A 23,101-nucleotide genomic window follows, 5' to 3' on the forward strand; every position below is an offset into this window, starting at 1 on the left:
CGGGCCGTGAAGTCAACACTCACCTTCCTGGCCATGTTCGCGAAGTGGGCCCCGCAAGCCTTGCAGCTTGGTTCCGAGCCTGTGGGGGAGGGGAAGGAGCTGTACCCAGGGTTGGAATAGGCCTGCGTCCTGGCTCCCTGGGGCGGGGGGACCTCCTCAGGCTGTCCATCCAGGCAGAACCAGTTGCAGCAGGTTGCCCACATGATAAAATCTGGTGCGAGGGAGGAAGGGGAAAAGGGTCAGAGTTAAGACACACCTCTACTGCATTCCCCCATTCCCGAGGGCACAAGTGAGCCGGGATACTCAATCCACACCTGCTGCCAGAGTCGAGCGTCGAGGTGAAGACATGTTTTCAGGGGCCGTAGGTTTCTCACCACCTCCTGCTTCACCAGTGGCCGTTGCACACAAGACAGACGCCTGATCTACCAGGACGACACGGACGGCCGAGATGGCACCCTACCTTTGAAAGGTTGCTGAGCTATGTTTTGGTTTAATCTGAGACCTGACTTCAAGTAAAGAACTGCCTTAGCAATTGTAAGTGACCTAATACCCACTTTATTCAGGAAGATGAATTTGCTCCTAGAGCTCAGATAGATAGAACTTTATCAGGGGCGCCAGTGTGGCTCAGTGAGTTAAGCGTCTGACTCGGATTCAGCTCAGGTCATGATCCCACAGTTTGTGAGTTCAAGCCCCACATCAGGCTCTGCGCGGACAGCTCGGAGCCTGCTTAGGATTCCCTCTCTCCCTCTGCTCCTCCCCCACTTGCGTTCTCTCTCTCTCTCTCAAAATAAAAGTTTTTTTTTTTAACTTAAAAAAAGAAAGGACTTTATCATACATGCACATGCACACACACAAGTATAATCCCATATTCACAACGACCATGGAGAGGAACTATTATTATTTCCTTTAGAGATGAGGCAACCCAGGCTCAAAGAAGTCAAGGTAATATACAGAGAACTGAGATTCTGAAAACCCAGGTCTTCTGACTCTAAACCTAACGTTCTTTTCCTGTACCATGCCACCCACCTTGATTTCCCCTCTGCCGGCCAGCAGAGCAAACTGCTCTGACGTTTTTTGTTCCAGTCCTTCCTAAACCTCTCTCCCAGCAGCTTAAACAGTTTGTTGCACAGACATTCTTACCCTCTATTTTCTGCCACTAAAGCATAAATTCCTTGAGGGCAGGGATGACTTCTTAGCCACGTGTGTGCTGTATCCTAGCAGTGTCCTGCACACAGAAGACGCTCAACCAACGTTTGTAACCTTGCTGAAGAGGTGCCTCTATGGGTTTATTAAGAAATTCTGGAATATTATTCCCATTTAACATATCAAATAGGGGTGCTCCTTTGTCCAAAGGAGTAGATTCTTTTTAAGTTTATTTATTTTTGAGAGAAAGAAAGAGTGTAAGTGGGGAAGGGGCAGAGAGAGACAGAGGGAGATAGAGAGAGAAAGAGAGAGAATCCGAAGCAGTCTCCACACCACCAGTGCAGAGCCCAATAAGGGGCTCGAACTCACAAATGGCTGGATCACGACTTGAGCCAAAGTCAGATGGATACTTAACTGATTGAGCCACCCAGGCGCCCCTGGTTTTCTTTTTTAATTTTAGAGAGAAAGAGTGAGAGGGAAAGAGAGAGAATCCTAAGTAGGCTCCATGCACAGCATGATGCAGGGCTCAATCCTACGACCATGGGATCATGACCTGAACTGAAATCAAGAGTCGGACGCTCAGCCGACTGAGGCACCCAGGCACCCCAAATGCTTTAGGTAGGCTCCACACCCAGCACGGAGCCCAGTACGGGGCTTGAACTCACAACTGAGATCAAGACCTGAGCTGAGATCAAGTTGCTTAAGCGACTGAGCCACCCAGATGCTTAAGATCACAGAACAAAGAAGATCCAATCCCTCAAATGTCAGAATAACCTAAAGTTGCAAAAGGGTCCCCTGAAATGCCAAGCATTGCCGTGATGAAGTAAGAGCGTGCTTTTCTTAGTACACCATGGCAGTCAATATGGACATTTTGAGCCTGAACTCTCTGCCTACAGAAATAATAAATGAAACATTTAGTGTTACTACTCAATAATCAGGTCACACAGAAGAATGGTACCTTCTGCTCTGCCTCCTGACTCATGCAAAGTGCCTTTGTAAATCATAGTTCAAACATGTGCTAAGCTGGGAAGTACTAACAGTAAGAAGCCGACTGGTTCAAGCTTGGTCATCTCACAGAGGAAAAGACAGAGCCCCAGCAGGAGGATTCACTTCCTGGTTCACACAGCTATAACCTTAGGTCTCCTGACTACTCTAGGGCCTTCTTAGCTTCTAGCATTTCCCAATACTCCTGATGGAGAATTCATTCCCTTTTGCAGGCATGTCTGATTCACATCCGCCTCCTCCCACCCCCCACCCCCCTCCCTCCCCTGAGAACAGGGACCATGACAGTCAGCCAGTGCCCAGCAGATAGACAGCTCAACAAAGACTACAGGATGAATCACACACGGTATTTAAACTTTAATTGCATTCACTCCATTTCCTACACATCAAACACCTTGGTCTCGGCCTAGTACTTGTCCAAGGCCTCTCAGTTCCTAGAAGACAGTCTTAACTGCAATGAATAGTTCACATGGAAAAACAAAGTGAGAAACAGTTAAATAAAGGAGTTCTGTGTTGGCAAGATAATGGCGCTAACAGCAGAGTGGCCCCTCTGAAAGAGGGGTTGTACGATTCTCTCAATCACCTGGACAAGAGCATCTGGGACCATGTGTTGTAATGCAAGGAATGCAGGATCTGGAACCAAAAGACCTGGGCCCAAGCCTTGCTTTACTACACCTGCCTCTAGTAAGTCCTACCGTTCTGTTCTTCCTTTTTCTCACCTGGACATTCTCTGGGCTGAGAGCCACTAAACAAATCAGTCGTTGTTACGAGCATTATAACAATAGCTCAGCCACGATTTCTCTGGCAAGGTTCAGATTAAAAAGTAAACCTAGAGATTTCCCCCACAATTACCATTGGCTTTCTGGGCTATCCTAAAAAGGGATATGGACATCTGTGACAAAATCAGCAGAAGGGGTCAAGTAACTGAAGGGGGTGGGGGCAAGGCGAGGATCAGCGCAGCCCGGCTGTGGGTGGTCTGCAACTTTGGTCAGAATCTCCACTCCCCCACACATGCAACCTTTATGGAAGCCAGTGCCTTGCTGTTTCCGGTGCTAGGCAGGTAAAGGGAGAAATCTGACCCTCGAGGGGTTCACAGTCTGGCAGGGGAACAAGAAATATAAAAGCAGGGGCGCCTGGCTGGATCAGTCAGTAGAGCACATGTCTCTTGATCTCTGGGTGGTGAATCCGAGCTCCATGTTGGGTGTAGAGATTACTTAAAATCTTTTTAAAAAGACAGAAAGAAATGTAAAGCCAAAGCTAGAAACTTCAGGGTGCTCAGTGCTTTAACAGAGGTTCCTACAGCATATGGGAGGCTACAAAGATACAATCAACTCCCCAGGGGTGGAGGGATGACCAGAGAAGACTTCTCCAGTGAGATGCCACACATATCCTGCTGTTAGAGTAACTGGCCCAGAGTAAAATGAATTTGCAAGAAAGAGCAAACTGAATGCAACATGGCATTAAAGAAACCACAAAATGGGGGTGCCTGGGCGGCTCAGTCTGTTAAGCATCCGACTTCAGCTCAGGTCGTGATCTCATAATTTGTAAGTTCAAGCCCCGCTTGAAATGGGCAAGCTGTGCTGACAGCTCGGAGACTGGAACCTGCTTCAGATTCTGTATCTCCCTCTCTCTCTTTGCCCCTTCCCCGCTCGTGCTGTCTCTCTCTCTCTCAAAAATAAACATTAAACATTTGTTTTAAGTTAAAAAAATACAAAAAGAAACTACAAAATGTTCAGTAGGGTCAAGAGTAAGGGTGGGGTGTGCAGCAGGCAAACGAGCAGCCACTAAAGACCACAATAAGGAATCTGGACTTTATCCTGCAAGTAATGGAACACGGTGAGGGGTTCATGCAAGCAGGTTTTCTGATCTTATTTACATTTTAGAGTGGGCACTCTGCCGGTAAGCAGCCTGGGGAACAAGCCTGCAAGGGGAAGGCTAGGAGCAGGAAGCTGCTATAGTACAGTCAAGACACGAGGACACGGGCAAAAGAGAAAGGCACAGACAGATCTCTGACGAACTCGTGGGATGTGTCAGTGAACTGAAGCAGTGGGAGAATGGGGAGAGAAAGCAGTCTTGGACGAATCCTGGGGGTCTCTGAAAAAAACAACAGGACACGGTAGAATCCTTAACTGTAACGAGGGACAAGGCCCTCAGGAGGAGGCATGTGTCTGTGTGAAGGCAGGGAGCAGTTAAGACGACAAGTGGGGTTTTGTACCCAGGGGACTTGCTGATGGACACAGCACACAGGAGCACAGTCCTGGTTGAGGACAAAGGTCTGGGAATCCTCAGCCTGCTGGAAGCATGACAAGCCAGAACAGGGCAGAAGACTGAATTAGACAGTGGGGGGTCAGAGAGGGTGGCCAGGGAGTGCCCCGGGGAAGACCCGACCTAAAGGGCTAGTGGAGGAAAACCATCACAACAGTGGAAGGAAGAATGCTCAAAGGTGGGCGATCTGGGGGCGCCTGGATGGCTCAGTCGGTTAAATGGCTGACTTTAGCTCAGGTCATGATCTCACGGTTCACGAGTTAGAGCCCCACGTTGGGCTCTGTACTGACAGCTCAGAGCCTGGAGCCTGCTTCGGATTCTGTGTTTCTGTCTCTCCCTGACCATCCCCTGCTCACGCTCTGTCTCTCTCTGTCTCTCTCTCTCAAAAATAAATTTAAAAAAACAAACAAAAAACCAAAACTAAACAAAACAAACAAATAAAAACAAAGGGGGGGGGCACCTGGAAGAGGGTTGTGTTTCAGGAAGAAATGACCAATGCTGTCAAATGACCCGGAGAGTAGAACTCATGGAATACAAAATGTCCAATGGACCCAGGCCCCAGTTTCAAGAAAACGTGAATATGTTCTTCATCCGAGCAGTTAAGGAAGAGAGAACTTGATGGCTAACCACAGGTCAGATGTGAGGATGAGCCAGGCCCTAAGGATTAACTGTTCTCTGAAGAAACTTCTGGCCATGAAGGGAAGAGAGAAGGCCAGAGCTAAAGAGGATGCAGGTTACTAACACAAGACAGAGAAATCAGAAACTGCAGGAGACCCCCAAAGAGGAAGAGGTTACAGGGGAAGGGAAGCTGGCAACACAAGGTGGGAGTCAGGGCCAGGAGGAGAAAGAAAGACTGGGGGTGGGCAGGGAGGAGAAAGGTCACCTCTTTCACCAGAGACTGGAAGTAAGGGGAGACAGATGTCACCAAAGATAAGCTGCCAGCAGACAAAGGTGAACGGATGAAGTAAAAAGACAAGGGGGGGGATGTTAACCACAAGAAGAAAACAAACTTTTCCTTCGCACAAGGAATCTGCACGTTGCAATTTTTTCTGAGAGCCAAGGACTTTGCCACACGATGGGTAGGCCCGCAGAGCAAGGCGTGATCAACAGGAAAACAGCCAGAAGGCCAGCCAGCTGTACAGTGTTTAAATTCCTGCGCTTTCCCAAGCACTTAGGGAGCACCAGCGCCGTGCTGGGCACTGGGAATACCAAAAGTGAGGTCGACTAGGTCCTTGCCCCCAGGGAACTCTGGGCCCAATGTGGCACAACTATACAGCTCAACTCAGCCATCCTGACAGAAGAGCTAAGAAAGGTCTTCCTCAGTCGAGAACCAAGACAATCTATCTTCCACGGCGGTATTTTCATTCTCTCAACTTTGGTTCTAATCTTAACTGCCTCCTCTGAAGAGCTGTGAAAGAAAAGCCATCAGCCTATCCAAGTATGTGGCCTGGCTCAGGAGGTCTTGGCTCTGGGAGAAGACTTGAAGATTGCCTCTGGGTTCTTCCCCTGGCCCCATGTGCAGGTGGAGAACGGAGTCTTATCCCGGGCATATGAGTATGTGGGGACGGACTATTACAGAAAAGGCTGGGGCGGGGGGAGGTCTCCAGTGCTGAAGTAGCTAACTTCAGTAACTGGTGACCCTGTCACCAATGTCAGGAGACCAGGCTTTTACTCTTTTTGACATATAATTAAAATACCATTTCCTAATGTGGCCAGTTAAAAGTACTCTCTTGCCAAACCGGAAAATACGAAGCCTAAATTACAACTGTGTTCAGGATTACCTCAGGGAGTGAAAGGAAAGCGTTTGTAATTTTAACATTGCCATATAAACCAAACGCTTTTCTCTTGGCAATATTTTTTCATCCCTCAGCTCTAAACAAACACACACACTTGGCATCTGATCGTGTTACCAAAGGGCTGGAAGTGGAACCAACCGTGGGTGTATAACGAATTTTGCCCATGGCGCCATCATGAGAAAGTTCCCTTTTCTGATCTGCAAATCTCCTGATCTTGAAAGAAAATGATCAAATCTTCTTTGAGGGTTTGAAAATTCCTTCCCCGATTCCCCTCACCCTCTTCAGAACAGACAGACTTGGCGATTTAATCCCCAAATACAGTCTCTGACCGCGGTCCCAGGGAGCTTGTTTGAAGCCTGCGAGGCTCTCCTCTCCCGCTCTGCAGGACCGGGAGGAAGACAGGAGGTGTAAGGCCAAGATGAGCAAGAAAACTTGCTCCTCGCTGTGGAGGAACCCTGCGGTCTGGGGCCGAGAAGGCTAGTCAGCATGTGGGAGTGTGTCAGCTTGACAAGTATGCTGGCATTTCTTGAGAGACTAAGCTCTGCTGAACAGGAAAATTACAGTTTTAATAACAGGGTTAAGATAAATGATCTATCCCAGGTAGGCTGAGTACAGTCGTAGTTAGAGGCAAGAAGGGAGATAATGTGATTTCTCCCCATTAAGTCCTAGAATCCTAAGTAATTTTAAAACAGTCACTTCTGCACTCGTTCACCTGCCCAAGGCAAATAATTTTAAGCAGATCAGTGGTTGTCATGGGCTTTACCGAGGAGGAGGGAAGGGTCAGAATGGACCCATGGAGTAGAAGGGTCAGAATGTCAGTGCCCTAGTAAAATAAGTGCTAGTTTGCAATGTGACTCCAAACTACCTTGCTAACCTCCAAAATCCAAGGCAGTAAAGTCAAGTCCCCAAGGTTCTCATCCAATCTGTTCTGATTTTAATTAACTGCTCTGTGTGCCAAGGTACTTCTGCAACAACGGGCTTTACATAGATGCAACATCCTGGAATTAACATACTTATGGTGAACCACTGTGTAAGATTTCACAAAAATCCTTTTTAGAAAACCTAATTACAATGCCCACAATCCTCAAAGAAGTACCTTTCTGACAGGGCAAATCAGAAAGTGGCTACGAAGCAAGCCTTCAAGAATGTCTGCAGTTCCGTGAGGGAGGTTTGCCTATTGTCACTACCATATTCCTGGAATTGTTAAAAGCAGCTAGGCTGTAAGTGCATTACGAAAAGTATCCCACGTTATGGATCATTAATACAGAATAGGTTTTGCTTCATCTTGTATATTATCCTTAAAAAGCAATTAAAGTACAATTGCAATGACTTTGAAAGGAAATGCTATGAAAGCCTATCAATATGGCTTAGCTATGCCTCTTTGAAATAACTGATAAGTAATTACATGTTTTCAGAAGTAGAGAAGAAAGTAGTCATTCTCCACTTGAAGAATACTTCTGATGTCAGGCACTGAGCTAGGGACTACCTAGTGCTTTATCATGTGATCCTCACAATTCTGGCAAGGCAAATTAGATTAGTGCATCCCATTTACAGGTGAGAAAACCAAGGTTCAGAGAACTTAACTTGCTAAAGGTCATAGCTAGAGGGTAGTAAAGCCAAGATGTGAAACTAAATCGCTTATACCATGAAGCCCGTGCTCTGCAGGCTGCAAGAAGTACTCCTGATTCCACAGTCCATCAATCAGTCAAATAATAATAAAATCAGCCTAGGGCGCCTGGGTTGCACAGTTAAGCATCTGATTCTTGACCTCGGCTCAGGGCAAGATCTCATAGTTCATGAGTTCGAGCCCACACAGGGCTCTGTGCCGACGATGCAGCCTGCTTGGGATTCTCTCTCCCTCTCTCTCTGCCCCTCCCTTGCTCGATTGCTCTCAAAAATAAATAAACCTTAAAAAAAAAATTCTCCCAATACTCAACTCACTTCATCAACTTCACTCTTTAAACCCTCCAGTCTCGCTTGAACCACTCCACCTAATCTCTTCTTCTCAAGGTCACCAAGGAATCCCAAGTGGCCAGATCCAAGTGACACTTCTCTGTCTTCCTCTTAACCTCCTGGCAGAGCCAGACACAAGTAACCCTTGCCTCCTCCTTGAAACACTCTCCACAACTCCGTGCCCTTGGTTTGCCTCCCAGCTCAAAGCCTATTTGCTGCTCTCTCCCCTCCCTCTGCTCTTCAATGTTGGGAGCCCCTAGGCTGTCTTTGGCACCCTCTCCATCCATAGTCTCCCGAGAGGAGCCCTGTCGGGTGACTTTGGGTACTGTTTTTAAGCTGAAGATTCATAAATTCCTATCTCCTACTCCCCTGTCACCACCCCCCTTCCCCCCTCCCCCCCCCCAATACGGCAGAGATCTCAACCGCCATCTCTGATCTATTATGCACACGGCACACTTCCCTCCTTAGACGTTGAATCTGCTGTTTGCTTCTGGAAGAGTCCTGCCTGGACTCTTCTCCCCAGGATATCACATACCTGGCTCCCTCCTGCCATTCACTCTTCAGTTTCAATGTCATTTTCTAGTCTCATGCCTAACAGCATGAACTGGTATTACTGGCTTACTTGTTAACAGCTTTTCTAACTAGAATTTAAAAAATACACGAGGGCAGGGATTTTACGCTCTACTGTAATTCCAGAGTCTAGAAGGGCTCCTTGGGTAGAAGAACTGATCCTAACTAGCTTCCCAGCTTCTGTTCTTGCCTCTCTCCAATTCTTTCTCCCCAACACACACACACACACACACACACACACACACACACACACACACACACACACACACACACGCTCTTGAACAGAGTCCCACTGCATTTTAAAAGGAAAACTCAACTCCTTGCATGGCTAAAAGACCCTGCATGTGCCACCAGTCCACTTCTCTGATTCGTGTCATGCTGCTTTTCTCCCTGCTCGCTAAGCTTCAAGCCATGGTGGCCTTTAGGAGGTCAAGCACACGGCTCCATCCTGCCTCCAGGTCTCCGCTTGTTCTCCCTGCCTGCGTTGTTCCTCCTCATCTTTCAGGATGCAACCCGGACACCACCGATTGAGAGGAGTCCTCCTCAGTCACACTGCCTCTCTCTCACTGCCCTTAGTTTTCTTCCTGAGCACTGCCGATATCTGCAATTATAAAGCTTTGTTTACAGCTGATCTACCCACAGACTGGAAACTCCAAGGGCAGGAACCCCACCTGTCCTCACTTTTTTATCCACATCTAGCACCGTACCACTTTGCAGCAGGCACCCAAATAATTGGTGAAATGAACAAACAGAGGTCAGAAGAACGTTCAAGTATTTTATCAATACAGCCAATGAGGCAAGTACTAGTTATCTCTCCTTAGGGCCCAAAGCATTTTGTCAATATTTATAGTGACATAAAGGGACTATGAAAAAAAAAAAAAGCCCTTTATCAAAAACAAAGGGTAGCTAACCTTGGACAGGTGACTTAAGCTTTTTGAGTCTGTTTCCTCACCTCTATAAAAGGGATAATCCCTGTGTTGGGAGGTAATTGTAGGGATGAAAAATAATATTCAGAAAGTGCCTAACCCACAGTAAGTGATCACTGATCAATAAATAACATGCTAAAAGAAATTATCATTTAACTTTAAGTTACAATTCTAAAATGGCAACAGCCTAGATGTTTAACAGTGACTATGGGCCAGAAAGCCCCATACGTCTCACGCTTTTTCTCTCTGATGCCCCAAAACTTGAGTCTCCTACCACCTAAGGGACTGGGTTAGGTGGGGCTCCGGCACAGCTGATCACACCACCCACACGATAAAGAATCCTTATCTTGAGAACTCACCTGAAATTTACAATCATCTCTCAACATGGAAGGCTGCTCACTTCTAAAGTTTGAAAAGAAACTTGAAATCCCTCAAAACTATTTAATTTAAAACCCAAACTCAAAGTCACGACTTGAATTTTCCAGCAAACATGCCTAAGGTAACCACCCTGGCTGGGGAAGGTTTAAAGGGCTGGCGACAACACCATGAGCATGAAACAGGGCCACTGTTGCATCTGTGAGTAAGCAACCCACAAGTGCACCATATTACACACTGGTCTCACTTGCTGGGCGTGGGAGAGTGAAGCATGTTCTCTGTGATACGGACATTATTTCTGAGATATTTACTTTAGGATAAAGAATTCAGAACACCTAAGTCACAGAGAAGACAAGTATATTATGGAACTCTAACACCCGAGGCCTGAATCAGATCAGCAGCCCTGGTAAAGTGGTGTCTGGGCTGGGCATGAACAAGGGATCTGTCACAAGGCTGGAACACAGCAGACGAAAACATTTCCAAAGGCTTTAAATCCTAATAGACATTGTCCATCCTCCCAAGCAGTCCTTAGGATGTGGGGAGTGGATAATGCATATTTCCTAGCTAGGCATTTCATTTGGGGGCTAAATTTTTAGAAAATACAAGAGTTAAAAAAAAAAAATTCTCGGGGCACCTGGGTGGCTCAAGTTGGTTGAGCATTCATTCCACCTCAGCTCAGGTCATGATCTCAGGGTTTGTGGGTTCGAGCCCCACATCAGGCTTTGAGCTGAAAGCGCAGAGCCTGCTTCAGATTCTCTCTCCCTCTCCCCTGTTTGCTCGCACTCTCTCTCAAAAACAAAAAAAAGGAAAAAAAAATTCCCAACTACATCTTACTCTGGTTTTAGCTTCAGTCAGACGTGACCTTAAATCCAACTCTAACAAGGAGTAACGAAATGAACTTGAGAAAGTGGGCTCTCTGAGCTTCGGCGGAACAGGAATAAACTTGCCTGTACCTCGCAAGCTGGACACAGAGTAGGTGCTCAGTATAAAGAGGGAGCGTACTTTACGAGCTAATTTTTAGTCTTACAAAAAGAGCAGAAGATGGTACTAGACATTCAGTAAATGGCTGGCCTTATAATAAGGCATGGGGCTAAGGAGGATTCAATGTTTGCCTCTCTCCAAACCAGCTCCCAGAGCCCCTATTCATTCTGAGATGTCAGCCTTCAAAGACACTAGGACTCCTAGGTCCTCCAGTTCCCAAGTTCTACTTTAATATAAAGGATCAAAGCTCTAGGTGAGAGAAAGAATTTCCTGTGCTGTTATTTCAGGGGTAGACAAGGGGAAAATAGGAGGTATTTAGACTCAGGGGTTCAGAAATCCCTTCTCAGATGATCCTAGAAAACAGTATTTTTTTCAGGAAAAGTAAAAACACTACAACACACGTGAGTTGTTTTGTCGGCATCTGTTGTCTCATTTAATACAATAATCCTGCAAACATCGAAATTACAATGTTCTTTTCCTAAACCAAGAGGCTGGGCCCTTCGGGTTGGGTCATACAGCTAGGGGTGATTAACCTGTGGCCCTACAGAAAGAGGGCGATGCTTTCACCACCCACAACTCCCTCCCCATAGCACTACTAACAGAGCCTGTGTGCTGGAGAGCAAGGTAAATGAGTTGACCATAGGAGAGACAGTGGAAACCACCTACCCGCCGAGCCAACCTTTCAACACTTGAGGACCTTGTAAAAGGGATGGCAGACAAACCATCCCCGGGAATACAGAATTTTAATTTATACATCCAGTAGGCCATCTGCATTTCCGACCCACTACAACTTCGGGGTACTGACGCTATGAAGAGACCCCCAACTTTCTAAAGATAGAGCCCTTAATCAATATTTAAGATGTTTCGGTTTCCATCCTTGCCCACCTTGGTTCCAGCTGAGGAGGGGTTTTTCAGTTAATTGTCTCAACTACCTAATGCTCTATTACTCTCCTTTTAATAAGTGTTTTCACTGGTACCCATTAGATAATAATGAAAGCAAATCCTTAGCAATCAGGGCCTCGCTCTCCTTGCTCTTAGCTCCAGCTACCCTGCTATTCCGTCGACCCCTCAAAGACCAAGCTTATGTGGGTTTTCAGGAACCTCCCTCACCCTATATACCCTCGACCTTGACCTCCTCATGCAGCATTTATTTCCTCAGGAAAACCTCCTCTGACCCTGTCTGTGCTCCCACAGCATCTCGTACACCTCCCAAGAACTTTAATTCATTCACCTGACTGTCTGCATAGCGCTACTTTCTGCAGAGCTCTCTTCCAGGTGCTGGGGACTCCAAGAGGAACAAAACCAGGCAAGGTCCCTTCACCACATGGTGATTACATTCTGAGGGGATGAGCATTCTAGCAGCACTGCATTTAATCAATTGGCTAACAATCTGTGTAATTTTTTTTTTCAAGTATTCTTCTCCCATGGTTAGGGAGTGAAACAGGAAAAGAGTCTACAGCTTAATTCCCAGCCTTAGTGCCAGGTAAACGTGATCACCAGGTATTTGTTGAAGTCTTATTAATGACAACAACAGAGCTTTAAAAAGAGAGAGAGAGAGAGAGAGAAATTCATGCTTGAAAACTCTACAGTCCTGATTACAGGGTGATGAGCAAATTAAGGGTTTTAAACCCAAATGACCATAGCAGTATGTTAAGGGAAAGGCTTAATAGGTACATGCCTACCTCACACTTGCTGAGGATTAAGTTTTTAAAGTGTCTGCTAAGAATGGTAGTAACAGACTGAGTTTCTAGAAGTAACAGACACATGTTAAAACTGCCAGTTACGATAGCATTAGAAAGCCAGAAAACCTCGAGGATGAACAGGATCGGCACGTCCATCCCCTCCCTGCATCGAAAGGCACAGAAGCCTTCAGTGACCTCCCAGCGGCTTCGGTTGGGAATAAATAGCACAGTGATAAGAACTGCAGAGAACACAAATTAAAGTGAAATCAACACATGGAGAAGAGAAACAACAGAGAAAAGCAATGCTAGACAACCAAAGAGACTCTACCAGATCCACCCAGGTCTAAGCAGAGCTTTGCCAGTCGCTACCAATGTGCGCAGCTCAAGCAAGAGGAGGGAGAAGCAGGACACAAGGAACCACGGCAGCGGGTCTTGGAACACAAAGCGTTAAAATGACAGCATGAAGAAGGGGAAAGGAGGGAGGTTTCACTTTTCGCTAGTAATACATGAGCTCTTTTCCTGAAGTGATAACTGTTGTAAACAAGTGAAAAACATACACAATAATCCAAGTTATAAATGTTCTTGAAAACTCCCTCGTTTCAACTAGTCTATGACAAATACTTGCAGAGGGACCTCAGCATCTGCTGCGAAGTTCAGGGAAAAGTAATTCTAACCAATGGCCTTGTGCCAAAATCTCACCCTCGGGGTCTGACCAATTAAATGGCTGCTTCTTAGTGTGGCGTTCAGGAGAGATGACAGATTGAACACTGCAGCAGAGAAACCTACACATTTAATTTCAGCCCAGGCATTTTGCCCCAAAGGGCGAGTCAATCAGGAAAGAAAGCAGTTCAGAGGAGTCTTCAAACAAGCTGAAAACAGAATAAACGGACCTGTGGTTTAATTACCACAGGATCCTTCTTCCATCAAAACTGATGACAGAGCTCATCAAGAATAAAGAGATTCTGATCCCTCTGAACTCTCGTGGAGAAAACAGGATTTACCAGAGAGGCTATTCTGGACCCAAGAAGTTGTTCTCCTAAGCTACTATCACAGTGACGGGACTACTGGGTCACCAGGATAAGGAAGCCAGGGATTCACTGAGAGGGTTTCTGCCACATGCAAAGCCCTGGGGAAAGGCAGCGCTTCAGGGCGTGAATTCTGTCTAGGGTCAAAATGACCCCATCTGCCTTTCCAAAGTGGACCGCACAAAAGTCACTGCAGCTAAACGTACAGTGGCGTGAACTCAACTGAGGACTCTAGCCCCTGGTGTTACTTAATCCCTTTAAACGTTATTTTTCTCAAAAACAACAGAGCTTGCTAGGTTGAAAGGATAATTGAAAGGATTAAAATAATGCAGGTCAAGCATGTACTCCAGAGCCTAGCACAGAACGGTACTCCATAAAAGCTGGCTACAAGTAACTTAAAGAAAAGCTGTTTTAAGGTTCTTTAAAGGGACAAAATTTACCTGCTCTATCCCCTATCTGCTTTTTTCAAGACCTGCTAATACCTTTCTTTCATCAGGCAAAGTCTAGTTTTCTAATGATCCTCCAAGAACTAAATCACCCAGGCCCCTCCCACCAGCTCTTAACTTTATAATCCCTGGAGAAGGGGCAGAGGGGATCTGGAGGTGGTTTTCCCTTCATGCAGCCCAGCCTGCTACACTTCTTCCCAAGTCCACTGCTTTGCCAACAAGTTTGCCAATTTTCCCATGGCTCAGTTACTGGAGACTCTCCCTCAGCTCAACCCTTCCGTCCACCTGATGCAGAGGACTGAGCACACACACACCTCTGGCCCCCACCTGGCGCCCCATAACTGCCTGTGCTGCGCTGAAGTGTGATGGGAGTTTGTGATAAACCCAGGATAAATTCAGACTAACCACCCCCTTCCTCCCACAGACCTTTGGCTTGGTTTGATGTTTGATCTCAATCTAGAAATTATGCTGACTCTCTGAAATGTTTTCTGCTCCTGCCAGGATGTGATATGTCCACTATCTCTCCCAAGAGGCAGAAATGGAAATTTCTAGTTCACCTCATACCACAAAGAAATCCTTCATGTTCTCATCACCTTCCCTCCTTGGGAAGAACACCTGTGCTTAACCTGGTCTTCGGGTTTTATTCTTTGTCTGTATATCCCACAATGAAGTGAAAACTGGCTCATATTTACCACTCCTTGCGAGAGTCAAGAAAAGAGACAACTGTGCTGATATCGGTCTATCATAATACTGATACTATAATGCTATTCTCATTGATGCCAACATGTGCCACTTTACCCATCTGCTCCTGGAATTACAAAGTGGAAGGACAGGGGTGCCTGGGTGGCTCAGTCAGTTGAGCTGGTTTCAGCTCAGGCCGTGATCTCACGGTTCATGAGTTTGAGACCCGCACAGGGCTCTAAATGCAGCCTGCTTGGGATTCTCTCTCCCTCTCTGCCACTACCCCCTCCCCAACCCCCTGGCCACATTCACGTGCACAAGTGCACACTCCCTCTCTCAAAATAAATAAATAAATAAACTTAAAAACAAGAAAAGTGGAAGGATAGTCTGCAATGTGGCAAGGATGTGGATTGCACAAAAAACATTACCCAGACTTGTACCTGCTCCATATTCATTAGTTTATGGTTTGAGACCACCAGAATGGACCTGTTCTGAAATAGCTCAAGTGGTTATGATAATCCACAAAGATCCCAAGATTACTTCCCACAGGGAGTTATTCTATAGACCATCCAGTTCCCTAACAAACGTAATAAAGCAAATTTCAGCAGTGGGAAGCAATGAGGAATGAGAAGGGGTTTATCAAATAGAGGTTCCTAAGATTGTTTACCAGCTGAGTGACCTCCCCAACAAGCAAACTGCTTATTTAATCTCTTCTCCAGAAACATGCCTACAGGGGTAAAACAGTTCAGCAGTTAGCTTTAGATCCAGCCTCCAACATTCAAGGAAATTTTCAATTCAAAGACTAAAAAGGCCTGGGGGTAATTTGTAAACTACCACACTTAGGAAGCACTCAAAAGGTGTGCTAGAAATCCTGGAATCCAACAAAAGGAACCTGTAATTTAAAAGGCTGGGGAATTATAGCCTAAGATTTTCTACTGTTATTAAGAAATAAATAGCCAAGCACAGCTTGGATCCCTCATCTACCAAAAGTAACACATCAGCAGGCAATTCAGTGGTTCCATTTTATGAAACATATGGATGCAATATGGTGTAAGGGAGGAAAAACCATCATGCACCAGGAAGAATGGCTTAATCCCTAGAAGAAAGATGTGTACCTGTATACAGGCAAGGGCAGTAAAGGACTAGTTAGTTGCCTTACCACCTTTTCAAACCAGAAACAGAGACATCTTTGGTCAAGCTCAAATACTAGAAGTCTTGACTTTTTAACCACACCAAGTTTCAAAACACAGATACACAAAGTTACAGTAAAGACAAGCACATCCTGTTTGCACTTGACTTCCTGTTCTAGGCAGTCTGATCTATTTACACTGCTGCTGCCTAGCCACAAAACAGGTAACCTTTCATATCTGCCAACAAATGGTTCACTGAACAGCAGTCCACTGACAACATTTGTTCTACGAGTTGGGTTAAAAAAGATTCACCTGAAGAGCACCAAAAAAACAATCATGAGCTCCTGAGCCACTTTCGGTCTCTCCTACGCTTCCTACTGACGCCTGACCTAAATAATAAAAACTGAACACAAACGCGCTGAGATAAGAAGTCACGCCTGAAACAAAACGTGAAATATGAAGGCTGGGAAAAGAGCAAGGAAGATTGGAAATGTTTTTATTATTAAACGTGGGTCTCTTTTCAAATGTAGAAGAAACAGGTTTCTGTCAGCCCAGAATCCCCACCGAGCAGATGCCCAGAAGGGAACCTCCCGAGTGATCACAACACTTAAAAGGGCCCTTCTGGTGAACACTGCCCCCAACCCAACCTGCTACCAATCTGGGTCTACTTGGCAGCAAAAGCCTTCTGGTTTTACAGACCTGAAGCCTCCACGTGAAGTGAAATTTTCACCGCTTTCAAAGAGTTAGCGGTGTCCCCCACAAGCCACATTCAGTGTTGGGAATAAATGCTGGGCCAACAAATATCCCAGTTTTTATGGACCCATCGGTTAGCCTCCTAGGGTCTGTTTTCTCATCTGGAAAATAGGAAGGCTGAACGACACAAATCCCTAATGTTTCTTCCAGCTGTAGATTCCAGGATTCAACACTAAGAGAGGAAGCTTCTGTGGCTTTCGGCGTTATTTCTTTGGTCAAAAAAGACACCTCCAACACCCCACAAATCCACAGTGTGAATACATGCCTTGATCTACCTCTCAAGTACCCAAGGATTCTTTTCCCTTCCCTTGAAATGTGGATCGGAAAGTTTCCCATTTGCAAGCTAAATAACAAACCTTAAGGACTGTTCTCTTTACACATGGTCTTTTTATTAAAATCTTAATGTAGTCACCACTCGGTTCTCATGCTGGTCATATGATTCCTGTACAGAATAAAGCCACAAAAGGATGGAGACAATCTGACCAGCAGCTTGTGGCACTCCCACATAGTGCTTGTTAATGGGGAAAAAATGAGGCAAAATCTGAGTAAGAAAAAGGAGTGGTAAAGACAAGTTCGGTGAGTCAGTACAAAGGAAAACACAGCAAGTTTAACAGAAAAGAAAAAGAAATGAGAAAGGAAAAAAAAAAAAGGCGGGGCGGGGGGCAGAATCCAAATCAATGAGCAGAAACTTAAATCTTAATTTCTGTTTCAGGAGGGGCGCCTAAGTGGCTCAGTTGGTTAAATGTCCAACTTCAGCTCAGGCCATGACTTCCGGTTTGTGGGTTCAAGCCGGCGTCAGGCTCTGTGCTCTGGATTCTGTCTCCCTCCCTCTCTGCCCCTGCCCCACTCATGGCTCTGTCTGTCTCTCTCTCTAAGCAAATATTTTTTAAAAAATTTAGTTCTGCTTCTCCATTTACCTATTCATCCAACAGATATCGAATGCCTACTACGTGCAGGGAACTGAATTAGACACTAGAGGAGATACAAAGGTCATCCGGATAAATCTATTCAGTGAGGTTATGGTCTAGTAGGAGAGATAAAGGCATGTACACAAACTACTGAAATATATAGCAGAAAGTGTACTGTGCCATAAAAGAGAATTCTCTACTATGAGACCCAGAGGAAGGAGTGATTACTCCCAGGGAGGGATCAGACAAAGAGGCTTCACAGGAAGAATGACATTCTAAGCCAAAAGCACAACAGAAAAGCAAGGACACCCAAGTATGAAATCAAGGACATAGAGGTACAGTGAGAAACTGGATTTGATTTGAGCTATAAGTGGCCATGAAGGGAGGGATGGTAATAATAACAGTTAGCAATCCACAGAGCCACAGCTAAATTGGATAGCTGGACTGGAGCCAGACAAGTATTCTAAAGTCAGACTCAGAATTTGAGTTTAAATCCAGTGGAGAAGGAAGGGGAAGGAGGGAGGGTGACAAGTTAGGAGCTTGGAGGAATCTCATGACCCATAAAATTAAGATAATAAAATTAATGCAAAATCAATGTGTACAGATTAGTACCTCCAAAGAGATACAATGTCTCCCAAACTAAAAGCAAGAAGACAGGAAGACAAAAGGGCTTAGGTGCCTGGCTGGCTCAGTCAGTACAGCACATGGCTCTAGACCTTGGGGTTATGAGTTCAAGCCCAACATTGGGGGTAGAGATTACTTAAAAATAAAAAGAACACAATCACATCAAAATGTGGTCAACAAACTTAGAAAAACCTAGAAAAAAACAGAGGGGGCCATTTTGAGTCCAGAATAACCCAAGGTAGAGAAATACTTCAACTAGGTGGCACACCATCTTCTCTCCTGTGGGACAAGGTCTGTTCATGAAGCTTAAATGGGAACTGTGTACAGCAGCAGTTAGGGGTATGGGCTCTTAGAACTGGAGGGACTGGGTTCCAATCTCAGTTTATCCTCTTACCGGCTGAGACAGAGCTTTGGTTTCTTTATTTATAAACTGAGGATAATTGGCCCACTGGGAGAATTAAATGTCCTACTCTATGCAAAAGCACTCAGTACCAAACTGAGCGTATAGTACGCAATCAACAATCTTTTTTTTTTTTTTTTTTTAGTTTATTTACCTACTTTGATGGGGGTGGTGGACAGGAGAGAGGGGAGAGAGAGAATCCCAAACAGGCCCCACAAACCTTGAGATTAAGACCTGAGCTAAAATCAAGAGTCAGACAGACGGTTAACCAACTGAGCCACCTAGGCGCCCCAGGCAATCAATAATCCTAGCCTGTTTTTTTTCTAACTTCCCTCACAAACTATTCTATTATTCCATGCTCATCAAGCAAGCATGGTATTATTAAATTTCATTTCTCAGATCTCTTGATATAGAAAAGCAATACCCTAGCAAAATCCAGATTCCTGTCAATAGGAAAGGCCTCAGTCACTCTAAAATAATAAGTTGTCATTCCTTTCTGATCACAGACACTGAAGTCTGAATACAGTGCTGTCCCCAAAAGACTGATCATTTCCAGGTACGAAACAAGACAAATGTTGTGCCTTGAACCAGACCTAAGATGTAGTGACCGAAACCCTGAGGGGTCTTCCTGAGGAAACAGATGGCACCCGCCGGGCCGGCCCTACCTAGTGCCACCCTCGATCTGCAACAAGCCAGTCTGTAGAATACTGCCCCATACTTCTTCCCCTTCTACCGCTCCATACCCTTCAATCATGCACCACAGTCAAACACTTTCTCTCTCTCTGACCTTCGAGAGGTCAAAGATCCCATCTTATCATCTTTGCATTCTTGCCTCCATATCCCAACATACCTTGCATCAAACAGAACCACATTTATTATAAAAATGAATTTCAAACACAACTTTCTTCGACACCACAATCCATTGCAATCCACCAGTCCTACACCCTGAGGCAGGATTTATTGAACTCTCTTGATTTACTCAACTCTTATTCTATGGTTTTCTTCCCTTCTAACTCCCCAACCTCTCCACACCTGAGCTACCAAGTATTACAGAAACGTCAGAAGACTTTATTTACTGGGTACCCCACAAATTCATACAACTGGGACCAAACCACCACTGGCCTCAGAAATCTTTTATTCATCGTTAGTTGATGTCTCCACAGGAACTTTCCAAAGAGCAGTGTTCGGCAGGGTTTTGGGACATGGAGCCTGGAGTTAGACAGAACTCACAGTCTTCCTACGTGACCTCAGTCAAGGTGCTAAACTTTCCCAATCCTCACGTCCACTTCTGTAAATGGAATCCCTAAATGAGGTAATTAATGCAAGCCCTTAACAACACAAAATGCTCAAAAAGCGGGAACTATTACTGTTTTCTACTTTGTCTAAGCCCAACCAATCCCTCTCCCCTCTTCCACGCCTTGGTCGAATAACCAGCAACTGCCTCACCTACTTTACCGAAACAATTCAACAGGGTTCAGACTATTTACTTTGAGGCAGTGGTGGTACCTTGGGAAGAACATGGTGATCAGGCGCGCCGCTGGTGCCCTACCCTAGATATGGGACCACGTGCTAACCGTTTACCTTTGCCTCAGACTCTTCAACTGCAAAATATGGATTTCATTTTTAATTTTTTTAATGTTTACTTATTTTTGAGACAGAGCACAAGGGGGTTGGGGCAGAGAGAGGGAGACACAGAATCCAAGGCAGGCTCTGAGCTGTCAGCGCAAAGCCTGATGGGAGCTCAAGCCCACAAAACATGAGATCATGACCTGAGCCGAAGTCAGACAGTCAACCGCCTGAAGCCACCCACGGACACCCGAAATGTGTATTTTAAGATGTGAGAATTAAACGGAAAAATATGAAAGAGCCATCAAGCAGACGAGGGGAGAGGGAAAATATGTCAGGTAAGAAGGCTTTCAAGCAAAACAGACCTGGCTTCAAATTCCAGTTCTACCGCTTAACTAGCTGTGTGACATCAGGCAAGTTAGTCTCTGGTCCTCAGTTTGTCTGTAAATGGCGGAAACAGCATCACAGGGTTTTGGACAGGTTTAAAACAACGTACAAACTACCTGGTATGCTGATTCCCCACCCCCCCTTTCTGCCTCTTCTTTTCTTTCCATCTCAACAACTCCCCTTTATTCAGTAGACCAGGAGAGCACCATTTCTGACCATCAGTTAAAAAAAATTAGCACATCTCCAATATATCTATATGTAATATAGGTGCCCCTACTGTGTTCTTTCTAAAACCTAATACTAAGAAGAAATTTCAAAGAGTAAAATAAAAATATTTTTAAAAACTTAGTTCTGGGGCGCCTGGGTGGCTCAGTCGGTTAAGTGTCTGACTTTGGCTCAGGTCATGATCTCGCGGTTCTTCAGTTCGAGCCTGGCGTCCGGCTGTGTGCTGACAGCTTAGAGCCTGGAGCCTGCTTTGGATTCTGTGTGTGTCTCTCTCTCTTTGCTCCTTCCCTACTCACGCTCTGTCGCTCTCAAAAACAAACAAACAAAAAAATTAAAACACACAACAAAAAACTTAGTTCTGATGTCTCCTTCCCATACCCCAAAGGAAGTTCTTATATACCTTAGAATCTAGAAATTCGTTTTGGAGGTCACTACACTATTAGGCAAACTGTTTAAAAACAAAGATAAATAGAACAGACTCAGTATAGTTCCTAGCACAGCAACTGGCATATAGTAGATGCTCGGTAAACACTGGTCCATTAAAGTTTTTATAAATCTGTTTCCACACACATGCTTCTCTGTGCAAGTTTGCACAAGTGGGCTCTCCGCTTAGTCTCCCTTTCTCTCGAACTTCCTACTTCTCCAAAAAAGAGTGGTGCTCTGCTTCACCTCCAGGTCACACACTCATTTGTTAGCTCCACTATCTTACCCAAAGCCCTTTCTCCAAGGTCACCAAAGATCTGATGGCTGGACGAATGACTTTTCCCTAAATCCTCCACCTTCCTGACCTCCCTGCAGCACCATATACCAATGACCTACCCGTGTTCTTCCTTCTGGCTCCTTCTTCCCCTTTGGTTTCCACTGAAAGTGCAGTAGCTAGACTCCCCTTTGACTTCAAAGACTAATCTTTCTCCCAGTCCTTCCTGGCTCCTCCTTTTTGCCCCCTAAGTGTCCCCTAGGACTCTGTACTTACCATTCTTCTTTTCCTTCTCTAGTGAATTCTACTGGGTCTTTTCAAACCTATCCTGCAAATATCCCGTTCTCACTCTATACATTGCCATACCCTGTCCTATGTAGCATTATCTTTCTCAAGAACTAGGGCAAACACCTCCTGACTGGTCCCCTCTTTGCCACTCTCTTTTCTCCACACAGTCAGTACTCAGGATCACCTCTCATTAAAAAAACAAAAACAAAAAACAAAAAAACATACTGCTTGTTACTCTCCTGCTTTAAAACCTTCAGTGACTCCCACCACCATGCTTATTTTGGTAAAGTTTAGACACCCCATAGAGCCCACAAAGGCCTGTGTGATATGGGGCCTGCCTTTCTCTCCTGCTTTACCTCGCCCCCCATTGCTGCCCCGCTCCCCCATTCACCTCACTCTAATCCCCTGGTGATCCTCCTTTCAGGTCCTCAAAAAGAAAAAGGACGATTTATTGCCCCCCACCCAGGTCTGCCCACTTGTGGTTCCTTTTCGTCCTGGAACATTCTCCATAGCTCTCTTCACCAAGCTGGCTCCTCTTCAGCGAGACTTGAGCTCACCTGCCCTGTAACACAGTTTTCTGGCACACAGTCGGAGCTCATGGAGTCTGTGTTGAATGAATGGATTCCACAGACTTTAGTCAGATAACTCCCAAATCTAAATATCTGGAATCGGTTCTCACCCTTCAGCGTCAGCACCTGACTTCTAAATGCTCCCTAGATATCCATACCTCAAATTTAGCACAGCAAATACACTCAAAACCAAACCCTTCATCTCCACCCAAACCAGTTCCTCTCATCTAGAATTACACGAGCAATTTAATCTACACCTCCACTTCAGAACCATGAATTTCCCAGTCATTTGCTCCACCTGTCCACAATTCTAATCACCCTTTAAAACTGAATTCAAGTATCACTTCATTCATGCATGCATTCAATCAACCACTTATTCATTCAACAATACTTGCTGAGTGCCTTTTATGAGGCAGGTACTATGTTAGCTACCGGAGAGCAAAGCAGACATATTTTTGTCTACTGTGTATCAGTCAAATAATCACACAAATATTACAAATTATAAAAACTGTAAACAAAAAATGTTATGAAGGAAAAAGGTGCTAGAAACTATGAGAAAAAATATGCGAGGTTTCAAAAAACATTCCTTAAATGATGTGCTGAATGAATGAGACATAATTTAGCCTAGACAGACTGGAGGGCAGAGCATACCAGGCAGAGGGTTCAATCAGGTCCTGGAAGCAAGAGGAGACCAGCAGGCCTATCTTAA

The 23,101-nt window shown here is 45.3% G+C and overlaps 1 protein-coding gene across 9 annotated transcripts in view; it reads right to left on the reverse strand.

The window, feature by feature from the left end:
* Window positions 1-23,101, reverse strand: part of RFFL (ring finger and FYVE like domain containing E3 ubiquitin protein ligase) — a 66,811-nt gene that overhangs the window by 19,183 nt on the left and 24,527 nt on the right. For 5 of the 9 annotated variants that reach the window (XM_027034386.2, XM_027034385.2, XM_053212546.1 and 2 more), the window contains exon 2: window positions 24-211. In XM_027034386.2, the coding sequence (XP_026890187.1) occupies window positions 24-203 (180 nt within the window). In that variant the 5' untranslated portion in view covers window positions 204-211. Of the gene's footprint in view, window positions 1-23; window positions 212-314; window positions 423-23,101 lie in introns of all 9 variants that reach the window. The other 4 variants (XM_015069364.3, XM_015069365.3, XM_053212544.1 and 1 more) reach the window with 1 other exon arrangement.

The sequence above is a fragment of the Acinonyx jubatus genome, chromosome E1 (genome assembly GCF_027475565.1).
Source record: "Acinonyx jubatus isolate Ajub_Pintada_27869175 chromosome E1, VMU_Ajub_asm_v1.0, whole genome shotgun sequence".
NCBI lineage: Eukaryota > Metazoa > Chordata > Mammalia > Carnivora > Felidae > Acinonyx > Acinonyx jubatus.